General features: G+C 42.3%; 1 protein-coding gene across 1 annotated transcript in view; it reads right to left on the bottom strand.

Moving 5' to 3' along the window:
- The window catches only part of opn6b (opsin 6, group member b), a 58,218-nt gene extending 54,073 nt beyond the window's left edge, over window positions 1–4,145 (bottom strand). The window contains 1 exon segment of the mRNA XM_041214928.1: window positions 3,453–4,145. Within this exon segment, the coding sequence (XP_041070862.1) occupies window positions 3,453–3,617 (165 nt within the window). The 5' untranslated portion in view covers window positions 3,618–4,145.
- Window positions 4,146–12,272: the final 8,127 nt, after the last annotated feature.

Genomic DNA, 12,272 nt, shown 5'->3' with positions numbered 1-12,272 from the left:
AGGGGAGGGGGTGCAAAGGAGGAAGGGGTATGAAGAGAGGAAGGGGTGTGTAGGGGAGATGTGCAGGTAAACGTGCATGGTAGGGGTTGGATATGTCTATGTCTGCCTCCTGGGGAGGTATGGAGGAAGGGTGAGAATGACTGAGGGCAAAGTGAGGCAGTAGGGTGGGAGGGTGAGGGTTCAACGGTAGTGATAGAAGGGACAATGAGGGTAATTGGTGGGGACCCGGAGGCAGACATGGACTCTGGGGGTGGGAAGGAAGCGGTCAGGGAGGTTAATGTGGGTGGGGGTGGGATTTTCGGGAAGGAATGGAACATGCATGTTCATCTGGACATCTCCAAAGGAAAAGGATGAGGCTGGTAGGGCACAGAGGGAAGGTGAAAGATGATGCCAGGGGGGAAATGTGCTGAGTGATTGGGGGAGGGTAAAAGACTGGAAAGCAAAAGTAAAATGGAATTAGCACCATGCTGTCCAAATCGAAAGCGAAACAAGAGTCATGGTGGGTGAGATCAGGTGCTGCATGGGAGTGTGATCAGTGGGTGGACGGAGATGCAGGTCAGCTCATATAGACAACTGAAAGCGAACCCCTGCAAGCAACATTGAAAATGCTCAGGATTTTGAGATGTGTGAAATGTGAAGGATCTGCGTGCGTGGAGACTGCTTGCACGAGGCTTCTAAAGGCCCTGCCACACTTTTCCCTCCAGAATCGCTCATGGGCTGGCTGCTTCCTCTGCTGTGACGGGGCTTCTGGGCTGCTTATTTCCACCTCTTCACTGGAGCAATAGATCTTTTGGCTGCAGATGAGGATGTGGATGGGACTGGCTGGCTCAGTTTGTTGGTCCGTTGGCAGAGCTCCCTATGAACCAAAGCAGAGTTAAGTCGTGCATGAGTCAAAAGCAGGAGAGAGAGCACTCACAGTTGTGTTGAGAGAGGAATGACGTGGTGCAAGATCCTCACAAAGGTGTTCGCCGCCGACCTCACCATCGCTTCAGGCAGGATCCACATCCTCACCAGTCAGCACGATGACACACTCCACAAAGTGAAAGGGGAGCCTAATGTGGGCCAGTCCACCCCCATTCTGGGGTTTCTCCCGCGTGAAAACAGAGGGAGAGAGTGTGAGCAGGATGCATGGCACTGTGTGGAATGTTTGTGTGGTGAGCAGCAATATGGGCAGGAATGAGGATGTGAGTTTGAGACGATATGAGCTGATGGAGATGTGAGGGTGTGTGTGACAGTTAGTGGTGGTGTCCCTTGAGGTGTGAGATCCCAGTGGATGTGTGAAGTGTTCGTGAGTGTGTGAGTTGAGAGTTATGAGAAGAGTGAATTACCCTGGCGGAACGGATGAGACCATTCATCCTGTTGTGGCACCGGGTGGCTGCCCACTCTGACCACTGCTGCCTCCGCTTCCCAAACCCGGTTGGTAACTCAGCTGCCCATCCTGCGGTGAGAGCAGGGGTAGAGGACATCGCGGTGGGCCTCCACGACATCCAAAAGGCGTTCCAGTGACATATCACAAAGCCTTCTTGCCTTTTGTGGACATCTTCCCTGCAGTAGTTATGGGCCTGGAAGCACTGCAGTATGGTGCCTGGCATAATGAAGTGGCAAGGTGATGGCAGGCAGGCGAATGAAAGCCCACCTGCCATCTAAACGGCATGTTTCCCAGGAATACATAAATAGTGTGGAGGGTCTGGGATGATAGTGTGAAAACCTGCCATTGCAACCAGCGGGTAAAATGTTGTTTTACCCACCCGCTACCGCACTTAATGCAAATCTGGGGCGATTCCACCCAAAAACCTTGTGATTGTAGGGACAACGTCATGCAGAATTTGTCATTCCCACTTACTTATACTTATGTGTATTTCAAACACTGGTTGGAGGGCCAGATAAAAAGCTTTGCAGGGCCAGATTCTGGCAAACCTTGTTCTAAATCATTTACCAAATCCAAAATTTGTCCAACATTTTTACAAATCGGTGACTGATTTAAACTGTGATTTAAACTACAATAGCTTATATAATAAATGCAAATTATATCCAAAAGCAAAATACTGAGGATTCTGGAAATCAGAAATGAAAACAGATAATGTTGGAAACACTCAGCAGGTCTGGCAGCATCTGTGGAGAGAGAAACAGAGTTAATGTTTCAGGTTGTGACCTTCCATCGAACTCTGTAAACTTTGTTTCTCAGTCCACAGATTCTGCTAGACTGCTGAGTATTTCCAGCATTTTCTGCTTTATTGCAAATTTAATCTAACGGCTGGCGGATTGACATTCAGGTTCACCTCTCACTAATGCAGTAAGTGGCTGGCTGTACCCTGATAGTCTAATTGGGGAGTATGTATGGTGTTCAGTGTGCAAACAGATATGTCAAATGAGAATACAATGCCACAATTCTTAATCTTTTAATTATATGCAAATGGCATGACTTGGGACAACAGGAATAAGATAAAGTTTGTACATTACAACATTTACTACATTTCAAAATTACTTCATTGGCTATAAACCTCTTTGGGATGTCTGGTGCTCATAAAAGATGTAAGCCTTTCTTTTCTTCTTTAAAGATGCCCAGCAGAACAAAAAGGATATATTTATTAATATCAACTGAAGTGCATGTGAAAACAGGTTTCAGAGTTATAAAGGTTACTAGAATCCTTTAAACCTCGGTACAAAGTGGTTTATTGTGTTCTTTCAACTATCGTGCAATCCTTTTGATTTATTGGCTCTGAACTTGTGGCTGTAATGATGGTAAAATTGTCAGCACTCATCATCATCACTGTCAAACAGGTAGCAATTTCTGGTGCCTGTGCATGTGCAATCAAACATGGAAATCTGGAAGTTACGGTTAGTGATACCCTGTTCCTCCACAGTCTTTGCACATATCATCAACACAGAATCGTTGATTTCGCTAGAGCTTCAATTTTTTACACACTATTCTCACTGTAATAACCAATGAAAATGTTAAGCCTTAATCAGGTATAGCTGTTTCAACAGAATACTAATTCATAATTACTACTGAATAGTTTCTCTGGCTCTAAAAACCTAATTTTATAGGGTCTTCCCTCAGAAGAATATATAATTTTTAAAAACAATAAATGTTGTTTTTATCTTAATTTCATAATTTTAATTTCATAAGTATGTCCCACTCTTTATTTAGCTTTCTGTCAAATGATAAATATATGAAGGCGTGCTTTTCATTTCTTGGTTTGCTGTCTGAGAATTCCTTGATCTGATTGAGTGTTCAACCGGCCTAATTAATTCATTATTTTCTGGATGCCACAGATCACCTGTGGGCAGCTTTATTCAAGGTCAGCGGCACTGACCACAAAATCTGGGTCAATGGATTTGATTTCCTATACTTGGGTAAGCAAAAAATGATCATTGCCTGCACATTGAGGATATAAAGATTCACAGAATCACTCTATATTTAACTCCAAGAATTTCAATTATTAACTCACTTCACAAGTCCATATGGATGTGATGAGAAACCCATCATCTTGGAAAATGTTGAAAATTTCAATTATGTCCCCTGAGTAGCCAAAAATTGAAAGGCTGGAATCTGAAATAGCAAGATTAAATGTAAGATAATCTTGGGGTTCGGGGGCTAATCTTTGTTTGTACATAATTAAGATGACAATTCCATTCCCAATTCAGGAGATCCAGCCTGAGACAAAACGAAGGAATGGTTAAACACAATTTATTTATAAATATGATCTAATACATTGTTTTTCCAAAGAAAAAGAGGCTAAAATCACAAAATACATTTTGTGCGTCAGTTATAATTACTTTCCTAACCAGGCTGTAATTTTTCATTTATAAAGAGAATTTGGAATTTTACAATAGAAAGTTCACTCCATAAACAGTGCATTGTTTCTGTGCCAAAATTATTAGAATGACAGCAGCAGCTGGATTCAGAATACTGTAGCTCCTTGATGTGTCCTAAATAAACTGTTCTACCATGTTGTTAAATAATTTCCAAATTTATAGTTCAGTTTTTTAAGAATTTGTGCAGTTTAACATTTGTGAAGGGTAATTGGAGATAAAATAAAAATTGTATCTTAATACCAAAGCACAAACTGCTTGTTTGTATTACTATTAATAACAGTCCCAGTTTTGTCTCAATGTTTTTCTGGTCAAGATCTCTTCTCAACTTTTGCTGCAAAAGTGATGGAGAAATTACAATTATTTTGAAGCCAACACTTTAAAAATAAACAGCAACAATCTACAAATTCACTCATGTAGTTTAAAATTCAAACATGACTATTGCCAAATAACACCATTGACTCTCAATGAACTTATTTGTTCCGTTTTAATCATGTAATATTTCACAAACCATTTCTATATTAAACATACTTGTACCACATGCCCAATTAAAATTGAAAATATATTTATAGTGAATTCTCCACCAAAAGAAAGTTAACAGACACTAGGACTTACAGCATAGTAAAGGAGACAAAGTAGATACAACATAGATACACAATATTTAATATTTCACATTTTTAAACATCATTAATAAATTATAGCAGTATAATTTTTTTTTAAAAAGAATAGGTTGAACCACCTATTATTGACCACACATTGACAAAGAGCAAATGGCGTGGTATCAGGCTCCTCCTATACATGAAAAAACCTTGGCCAATGTTGCTTCAGCTAAAGGGCATCCATGTACACTAAATCTACATCACCTCTGTTCAATATGTATAAATTGCTCTTACTGGCTATAATGTTTCTTTTTAGTCATACTTACTTTTGCCCTACATTGCTTAACTCAGCAATACAAATGTATCCAACATACAGGGGGTTTCAAATAGCTGACAGGCGGGTTGATAATTACACTTTAATAACAATTTAATTAAAAGCTGAACAGAAGTCAGCTTGAATTACACCGTCATTTCGAAGTATTTTTGCTTCAGCAAGGTTTCTATAAACTGGTGTTTAATTGCTAAAATTATAACTATCCATCTAATAATGGTGAAAAAGCTTTGATTCACAAGGCAAAATAAGAAGAGCAATCAATGTTACGAGGTTATTAAAAAAAAATCAAAAACGGCCACTTTTCCTTAAATAGAGATACTACCAAAATACACCATGTGATGGCACTCTAAATGATCTCAGTTAGCTTTACAAAAAAAGTGGATTTAGTATGTTATTGTCAACTGCAGCCACATTTTGGAAGGCAACATATTCTGAGCTCTAGATTTTGACAAGTGCTGTAGAAATCTGTGTGTATTTGCTGGAGAAGGGTCACCCTTTTAATGAGTTTTCTGGTACCTTTCCTTTCCTCTAGCAACATGACCTTAGCTTTTTAAACTCATGAATTGAGCATAATGGAATTCAAATAAGAGCTGACATTGGAGATTGAACTTGGGGCCAGATAGCCAATTATCAAGCTCTCAAATAAATTTCCTATGAATTAATTAAACATCATAATGCACCGGAAAGAGAAAATGATCTGATAACCTACTATAGAATACATGAACATATCACAAGATAATATAATTTTGCTATTATTTTGTCACAGTATAGACAAACTGTTCTCAACTCTGGTCAGTGATTGTTCAACGGAAAAACTAAATAAATAGTTAGTCACTAAGAAATTTTTTTCTACAGTTCTTCAGAACAGCAGCAAGGCTTCTTTTAAAAAAAAAACTGACTGCATAGATCGCACAAATAACAGATGCTTGTGGTGAGGGTTAAGAAATTAAAGAATACAGTTTAATTTTGACTTATGTTAACATTATGATAAATCTTTATAAATCACTAATTTCGCCCCAGCTGAATTATTGTGTCCAATTCTGGGCACCACACTTCAGGGTGGTGCAGATATTTACAGGATCGGATTCAGGGCTTCAGTTACTAAAGCAGCTGGAGAACTGGGGTTGTTTGCCTTGGAGCAGAGAAGATAAATGGGACATTTAAATGAGATGTTCAAAACAATTGAAGGGTATTGGTTGAATAAATAGAGAGAAAGGGTCAGCAGAAGTGTCAGCAACCAGAGGACATGGATTAAAGGTAATTGTCAAAAGAACCAGAGGCGAAGTGAGGGAAAAAACATTATGCAGCAAGTCATTATGATCTAAAATGTATTGTCTTAAAGTGGAGTGAAAGCAGAATCAATAATAACTTTCAAAGTGGAATTGGATAACTACTTGAAGGGGAAACATTTGCAAGGCTATGGAGAAAACAAAGGGAGAGGAACGATTTTGATAGTGCTTTCAATCAGTAGGTAAAGGCATGATGGGCCAAATGATCTGTTACTATGGCAGTGGATCTTTCAAATTTTGCTTCTGCATTTTTCACCAATTTAAGAGTTTCTTCAGTGAGTTCCAAGCATCACTCATTCACAGAATCACAGAATCACACAGTGCAGAAGAGGTCCTTCAGCCCATCGAGTCTGCACGACACGTGAGAAACACCTGACCTACCTACCTAATCCCATTTACCAGCACTTGGTCCTTGGCCTTGAATGTTATGACATGCCAAGTGCTCATCCAGGTACATTTTAAAGGATGTGAGGCAAGTGCTTCCACCACCCTCCCAGGCAGTGCATGCCAGACTGTCACCACCCTCTGGGTAAAAAAGTTTTTCCTCACATCCCCCCTAAACTTCCTGCCCCTCACCTTGAACTTATGTCCCCTCATGACTGACCCTTCAACTAAGGGGAACAGCTGCTCCCTATCCACCCTGTCCATGCCCCTCATAATCTTGTACACGCGATCAGGTCATCCATCAGTCTTTTCTGCTCCAACAAAAACAACCGAAGTCTATCCAACCTCTCTTCATAACTAAAATGTTTCATCCCAGGTAACATCCTGGTGAATCTCCTCTGCACCTCCTCCAGTGTAATCACATCCTTCTTATAATGTGGTGACCAGACCTGCACACAGTACTCCAGCTGTGGCCTCACCAAGGTTCTATACAACTCTAACATGATCTCCCTACTTTTATAATCTATACCTTGATTGATAAAGGCAAGTGTCCCATATGCCTTTTTCACCACCCCACTAACATGCCCCTCCGCCTTCAGAGATCTATGGGCACACATACCAAGGTCCCTTTGTTCTTCAGAATTTCCTAGTGTCATGCCATTCATTGAATACTTCCTTGTCAAATTACTCCTTCCAAAGTGTATCACCTCACGCTTTTCAAAGTTAAATTCCATCTGCCACTTATCTGCCCATTTGACCATCCCGTCTATATCTTCCTGCAGCCCAAGACACTCAACCTCACAGTTAACCACCCGGCCAATCAATGTGTCATCCGCAAGCTTACTAGTCATCTATGTCATTTATATAAATGACAAATAATAGGGTACCCAGCACAGATCCCTGTGGGACACCACTGGATATTGGCTTCCAGTCACTAAAGCATCCTTCTGTCGTCACCCTCTGTCTCCTACAGTTAAGCCAATTTTGAATCCACCTTATCAAATTACCCTGTATCCCATGTGCTTTTGCCTTCCTTATAAGTTTCCCATGTGGGACCTTGTCAAAGGCTTTGCTGAAATCCATATAAACTACATCAACTGCACTACCCTCATCTACACACCTGGTCACCTCCTCAAAAAGTTCAATCAAATTTGTTAGGCATGATCTCCCTCTGACAAAGCCATGCTGACTATCCCTGATCAAACCTTGCCTCTCCAAGTGGAGATAGATTCTCTCCTTCAGAATTTTCTCCAATAGTTTCCCTACCACTGACTTGAGACTCACTGGCCTGTAGTTCCCTGGCTTATCTCTACAACCCTTTTTAAGTAGCGGAACCACATTAGCTGTTCTCCAGTCCTCTGGCACCTCCCCCGTGACCAGAGAGGAATTAAAAATTTGGATCAGAGCTCCTGCGATCTCCTCCCTTGCCTCCCTCAGCAGTCTGGGACTCAAATCATCTGGACCTGGAGATATGTCCACTTTTAATCCTGCCAACACCTCCAATACCTTGTCACTCCCTATATGAATTTGCTCAAGAATCTTGCAGTCTGTCTCCCTGAGTTCCATACCTTCATCCTCATTCTATATTATTTTTATTGCAGAATCACTGAATTGTTGCAGCAAAGAAGAAGGCCATTTGATCCGTCATGCCTGCATCAGCTCTCCCAATTCACCTAGCGATATTCCTGTCTTCTTGTAATCTTGCTCATTCTTCCTTTTCAGACACTAATCCCTCTTGAATGCCCTGATTGAACCTGCTTCCACCACACTCTAAGGCAGTGCATTCTAGCCCTTAACCACTCAGTGTATGAAAAAGTTTGTCTTTTTGAACTCATTGCTTCTTTCGCCAATTACCTTAAATCTATGCCCTCTCATTCTTGATCCTTCCACCAGTGGGAATAGTTTTTCCTCTCAACCTTCTCCCAAGGAAAACAATCCCAACTTTTCCAATCTATCTTCATAACTGAAGTTCCTCATCCCTGGAACCATTCTCATGAATCTTTTCTGCACTCTCTTCAATGCCTTCACATCTTTCCTAAAATGTGGCACTCAGAATTGGAAGCAATACTCCAGTTGAGGCCAAATCAGTGTTTTATACAAGTTTGCTCTTGTACGCTATGCCCCTATTAATAAAGTCTAGGATATTGTATGCTTTATTAACTGCTCTCTCAACCTGTCTGCCACCTTTAATGACTTATTCACTTTTACATGCTGGCCCATCTGCTCCTGCACCCCTTTAGTATTGTGCCTTTAATTTTATATTCTCTCTACATGTTTTTCCTGCCAAAATGTTTACTTTACACTTCTCTGCATTGAATTTCATCTGCCATTTAACTGCCCCTTCCATCGACTTGTCTACGTCCTTTTGAAGTTCTACGCTATTCTCCTTAAAGTTAACAATGCTTCCAAGTTTCACATCATCTGCAAATTTTGAAAATGGGCTCTGTATACCAAGGTCCAGGTCATTAATATATATCAGGAAAAGCAAGAGTCCCAACACTCACTCTTGGGTAACTCCATTACAAATCTTCCTAAATCCAAAAAGCATCCATTAACTACTAGTCTGTCTCCTGTCATTCAACCAATTTTGTATCCATGTTGCTACTGTCCCTTATATTCCACGTTGTGCAGCACTTCATCAAACGCCTTTTGGAAGTCCATGCACACGAGACATCAATAGCATTACCCTCAACCAGTGTCAGGGAGAAACCATGGGCCCTGGTGCTTCTCTTGTTTCCAGGCCCCTTATTCTCCACCACCCTCTGCTTTAACCCTCCCCAACCACCCCCAATTCCAGTAAAACCTGCGTCAAATGCACTTCATAAAATAATGGTGAGAAAAACAAGGTAACTTATTCTTCCACACGAAACTTTGCACCAATACATTACACTCAGAAATAGCCCTTACTCAGGTATTCAATGCAAGGATACAAACCCTGAAACACTGCCTTTCATTTTTTTTTAAAAAAAGAGGTAAATAAACCTACCAGTGACTTTTAAAGGGAAAAGCCTCTCTGCATTTGCTCTAGATGCTTCCAACACATTGGATGGCACAGGGATAGATCCTGTCACCTCAGCACCAACCTCCGCAGGCGTAGGGGCTGAGAGGTGGGGGTATTTTAGGATGGGATCAGCAGGGAGCGGAAAGTCTGGTGGTGCAGCCTCTGGGACGGCATAAACCCGTAGCCTCCTGCCACCTTCTGACTCCCAGTCACCACCCCACTGTCACGTCATTTGTATTTTTTTATTTTGCCCAGTTTTTTCAAACTTCCCCTGTCGACATACTCAGGCTCTAGTGGCTTTGCTGCAGTCTTTGCCACCACCACCATCACCTCCCCCCTCTCATTGCCTCCTCTCTTCAAGAGTTAACAAGCCACAGCCCAACCTGGACTTGCACTGCCCAACACTGGAGATGATGTCTCTCGCATCTGTTCAGACTCAGGCAGCTGTACGTTGCAATGGCATCTAGTTATCAGGTGTTGCCTTCATTGTGTCCATTAGAAGATAGAGGTCTGGGCCCCTAAGGCACAGGCACTGTTGTTTTGCACCTTGTGCATCGCCCTCTCCTGGGCCATGCCCTCATCAACCCTGTTGTTACCTCTTCAAAAACCTTCAGCAAGTTAGTTAGACACAATTTGCCTTTAACAAATCCATGCTGGCTTTCCTTAATTAACCCACATTTGCCCAAGTGACGCTTAATTTTATCCCAAATTATTGTTTCTAGAAGCTTCCCCACCATCAAAGTTAAAATGATTATTGCCCTATTAACTCAAGACAAATATGTATTTGCATTGTGGAATGAAAAACTATGCAATTAAGACTAACTAGTAAACTCAAAAAAAGGCTAAACTTGTTAATGAAGCATATAGTGAGTAAATAATAGAATTTGGAAGATTTGTTAATTAGGAAAGTTTGAATAGGCTTTCGGATGAAAAGTCATCAGTCTCCACAGGTGTTGCTAGACCTGCTGAGGATTTCTAGCATTTTCTGGTTTTATTTTAGATTTCCACCTTCTACAGTATTTTGCTCTTATTTGAGCAGGCTGGGGTTTGTTTCTCATGTAAAGGAGACCAGATAAAGGCTTTTAAAATAATGCAGCAGTTTGACAGGGTGGATGTGGAGAAATTATTTTGATTTGTTGGTAAGTTCAGAACAAAGAATATAGAATGCGTAAAAATATCAGGAGTTGACGATTCCACAGACATGAGCTGTGCTGTAAATTCTATGGCCAGGATTTTACCTGTTAGTTTTGGGTGCATGGACGACCAGGAAGAATGTTAAATTGTGAATGATGACATCGGGTGCATATCCCCATGTCATCGCACACTCATGCGATATTACAGTTGGCAGGCACACGTGGGAGTTGGCAGCTTGCCCGCCAACAACTAATCAGCCATTTAAGGCAATTAAAAGGCAATTGACTGAAAGTTTACATTGCCTGTGTGATTTTTCGGTCAGTCCATGGGCAACATGGGCAGGCGGACATCCCGTTGTTTCTCATTCAAGGATGGGATAAAAGGGGACAGGAACTTTGGCTGTGTGAGTTGTTAGGAGTTCAGGTGAGGGTTTGCTGTTGCTTTATTGTTGAAATTTCAGACCTTTTCCTGCATTCTTCTGAAGTTTTTGCTTCATTACATTTGTTTTGAGGACTCTTCTGTCAACTCTGTTAGGACATTTCTGCCCAGTGCAGCCTTCAGTGCATGGGGCAGTGCCATCCACATCTCAGCAGATGGAGATTGTGTACTCTACTGGGGTCACCACCTCTGAAGAAAAAGGGAGAGTCAGAAAGGGGAATTAAAGGCAGGTCCACAAACAGCATCGCAGGGGGAGACCTGTGACAGGAGAGGTGCAGGCACAGGGGGTGCAGGACCAAAAGGCGGATGGGACAGCAGAAGACACAACTCTCCTGCTGCCAGGGTGAACAGGCAGCGATCCAGCTACCTCAACATGACTGAAATCCAGTGCCGCAGGAGGCTCCGCCTCTCTAGGGACATCACTAGGCCAGGTGTTTGAGCCGGAGATTGCCTCCAATTGTGTGGATGGGCACCCAATGCCAGTGGCTCTGAAGATCACAGTAGCCCTTATTTTTATGCATCCGGAAGTTTTCAGGGGTGAGAAGGGGATCTGTGTGGAGTGTCCCAATCGGCTGTCCATACCTGCATCGAGCTCATAGCTGACACTTTGTTTAGACGGGTCCTCACATTCATTTATTACCAGACGGACCAAGCCACTCAGGTTGAGCAAGTCAGATGCTTCGCAGCTTTTGCTGGGTTCCCCCGCATCCAGGTGCCTTAGGCTGCACTCATGTGGCCATCAAGGTGCCAGCAGGTGAGCCAGGTGCCTTCATGAATAAAAAGGGTTACCAATCCATGAACATGCAGATAGCATGCGACCACAAAACACAGATTCTGCAAGTCTGTGCCAGGTACCCTGGCAACTCCCATGATGCATACATCCTGCAAAACTCCCAGGTGCCAAGACTGTTTATGGCTCCAGCTTGGCTGGATGGTTGGCTGCCGGGTGACAAAGGGTATCTATTGAAAAGGGGTCCCCTGCAATATTCCCCAGAGCGCGTGTCGCTTATAATCTTTGCATGCTGCACACTGCACAATCCAGCACTGGCAAGGGGGGGATCCACTGGAAGATGAGAATATCAAGGCAGCTCCATAGGTTTCAGACTCTACTGATTGGCTGCTGAACAGAGTGAGGATGAGGAGCCAGACTTGATGAGCCTTCAGGGAGGCAGGGACACCAGGGATGCCTTGATTCAACACACCTTCAGCTAGTCTGCTAAGGCTTGGCTTCCATCTCATTGCAAGGGTGCCACATCCATCACACACACTTCTGAGAA

This window comes from Carcharodon carcharias, chromosome 20, assembly GCF_017639515.1.
Source record: "Carcharodon carcharias isolate sCarCar2 chromosome 20, sCarCar2.pri, whole genome shotgun sequence".
NCBI classification, from domain to species: Eukaryota; Metazoa; Chordata; class Chondrichthyes; order Lamniformes; family Lamnidae; genus Carcharodon; species Carcharodon carcharias.
This window is presented reverse-complemented; position numbering and strand designations above follow the sequence as displayed.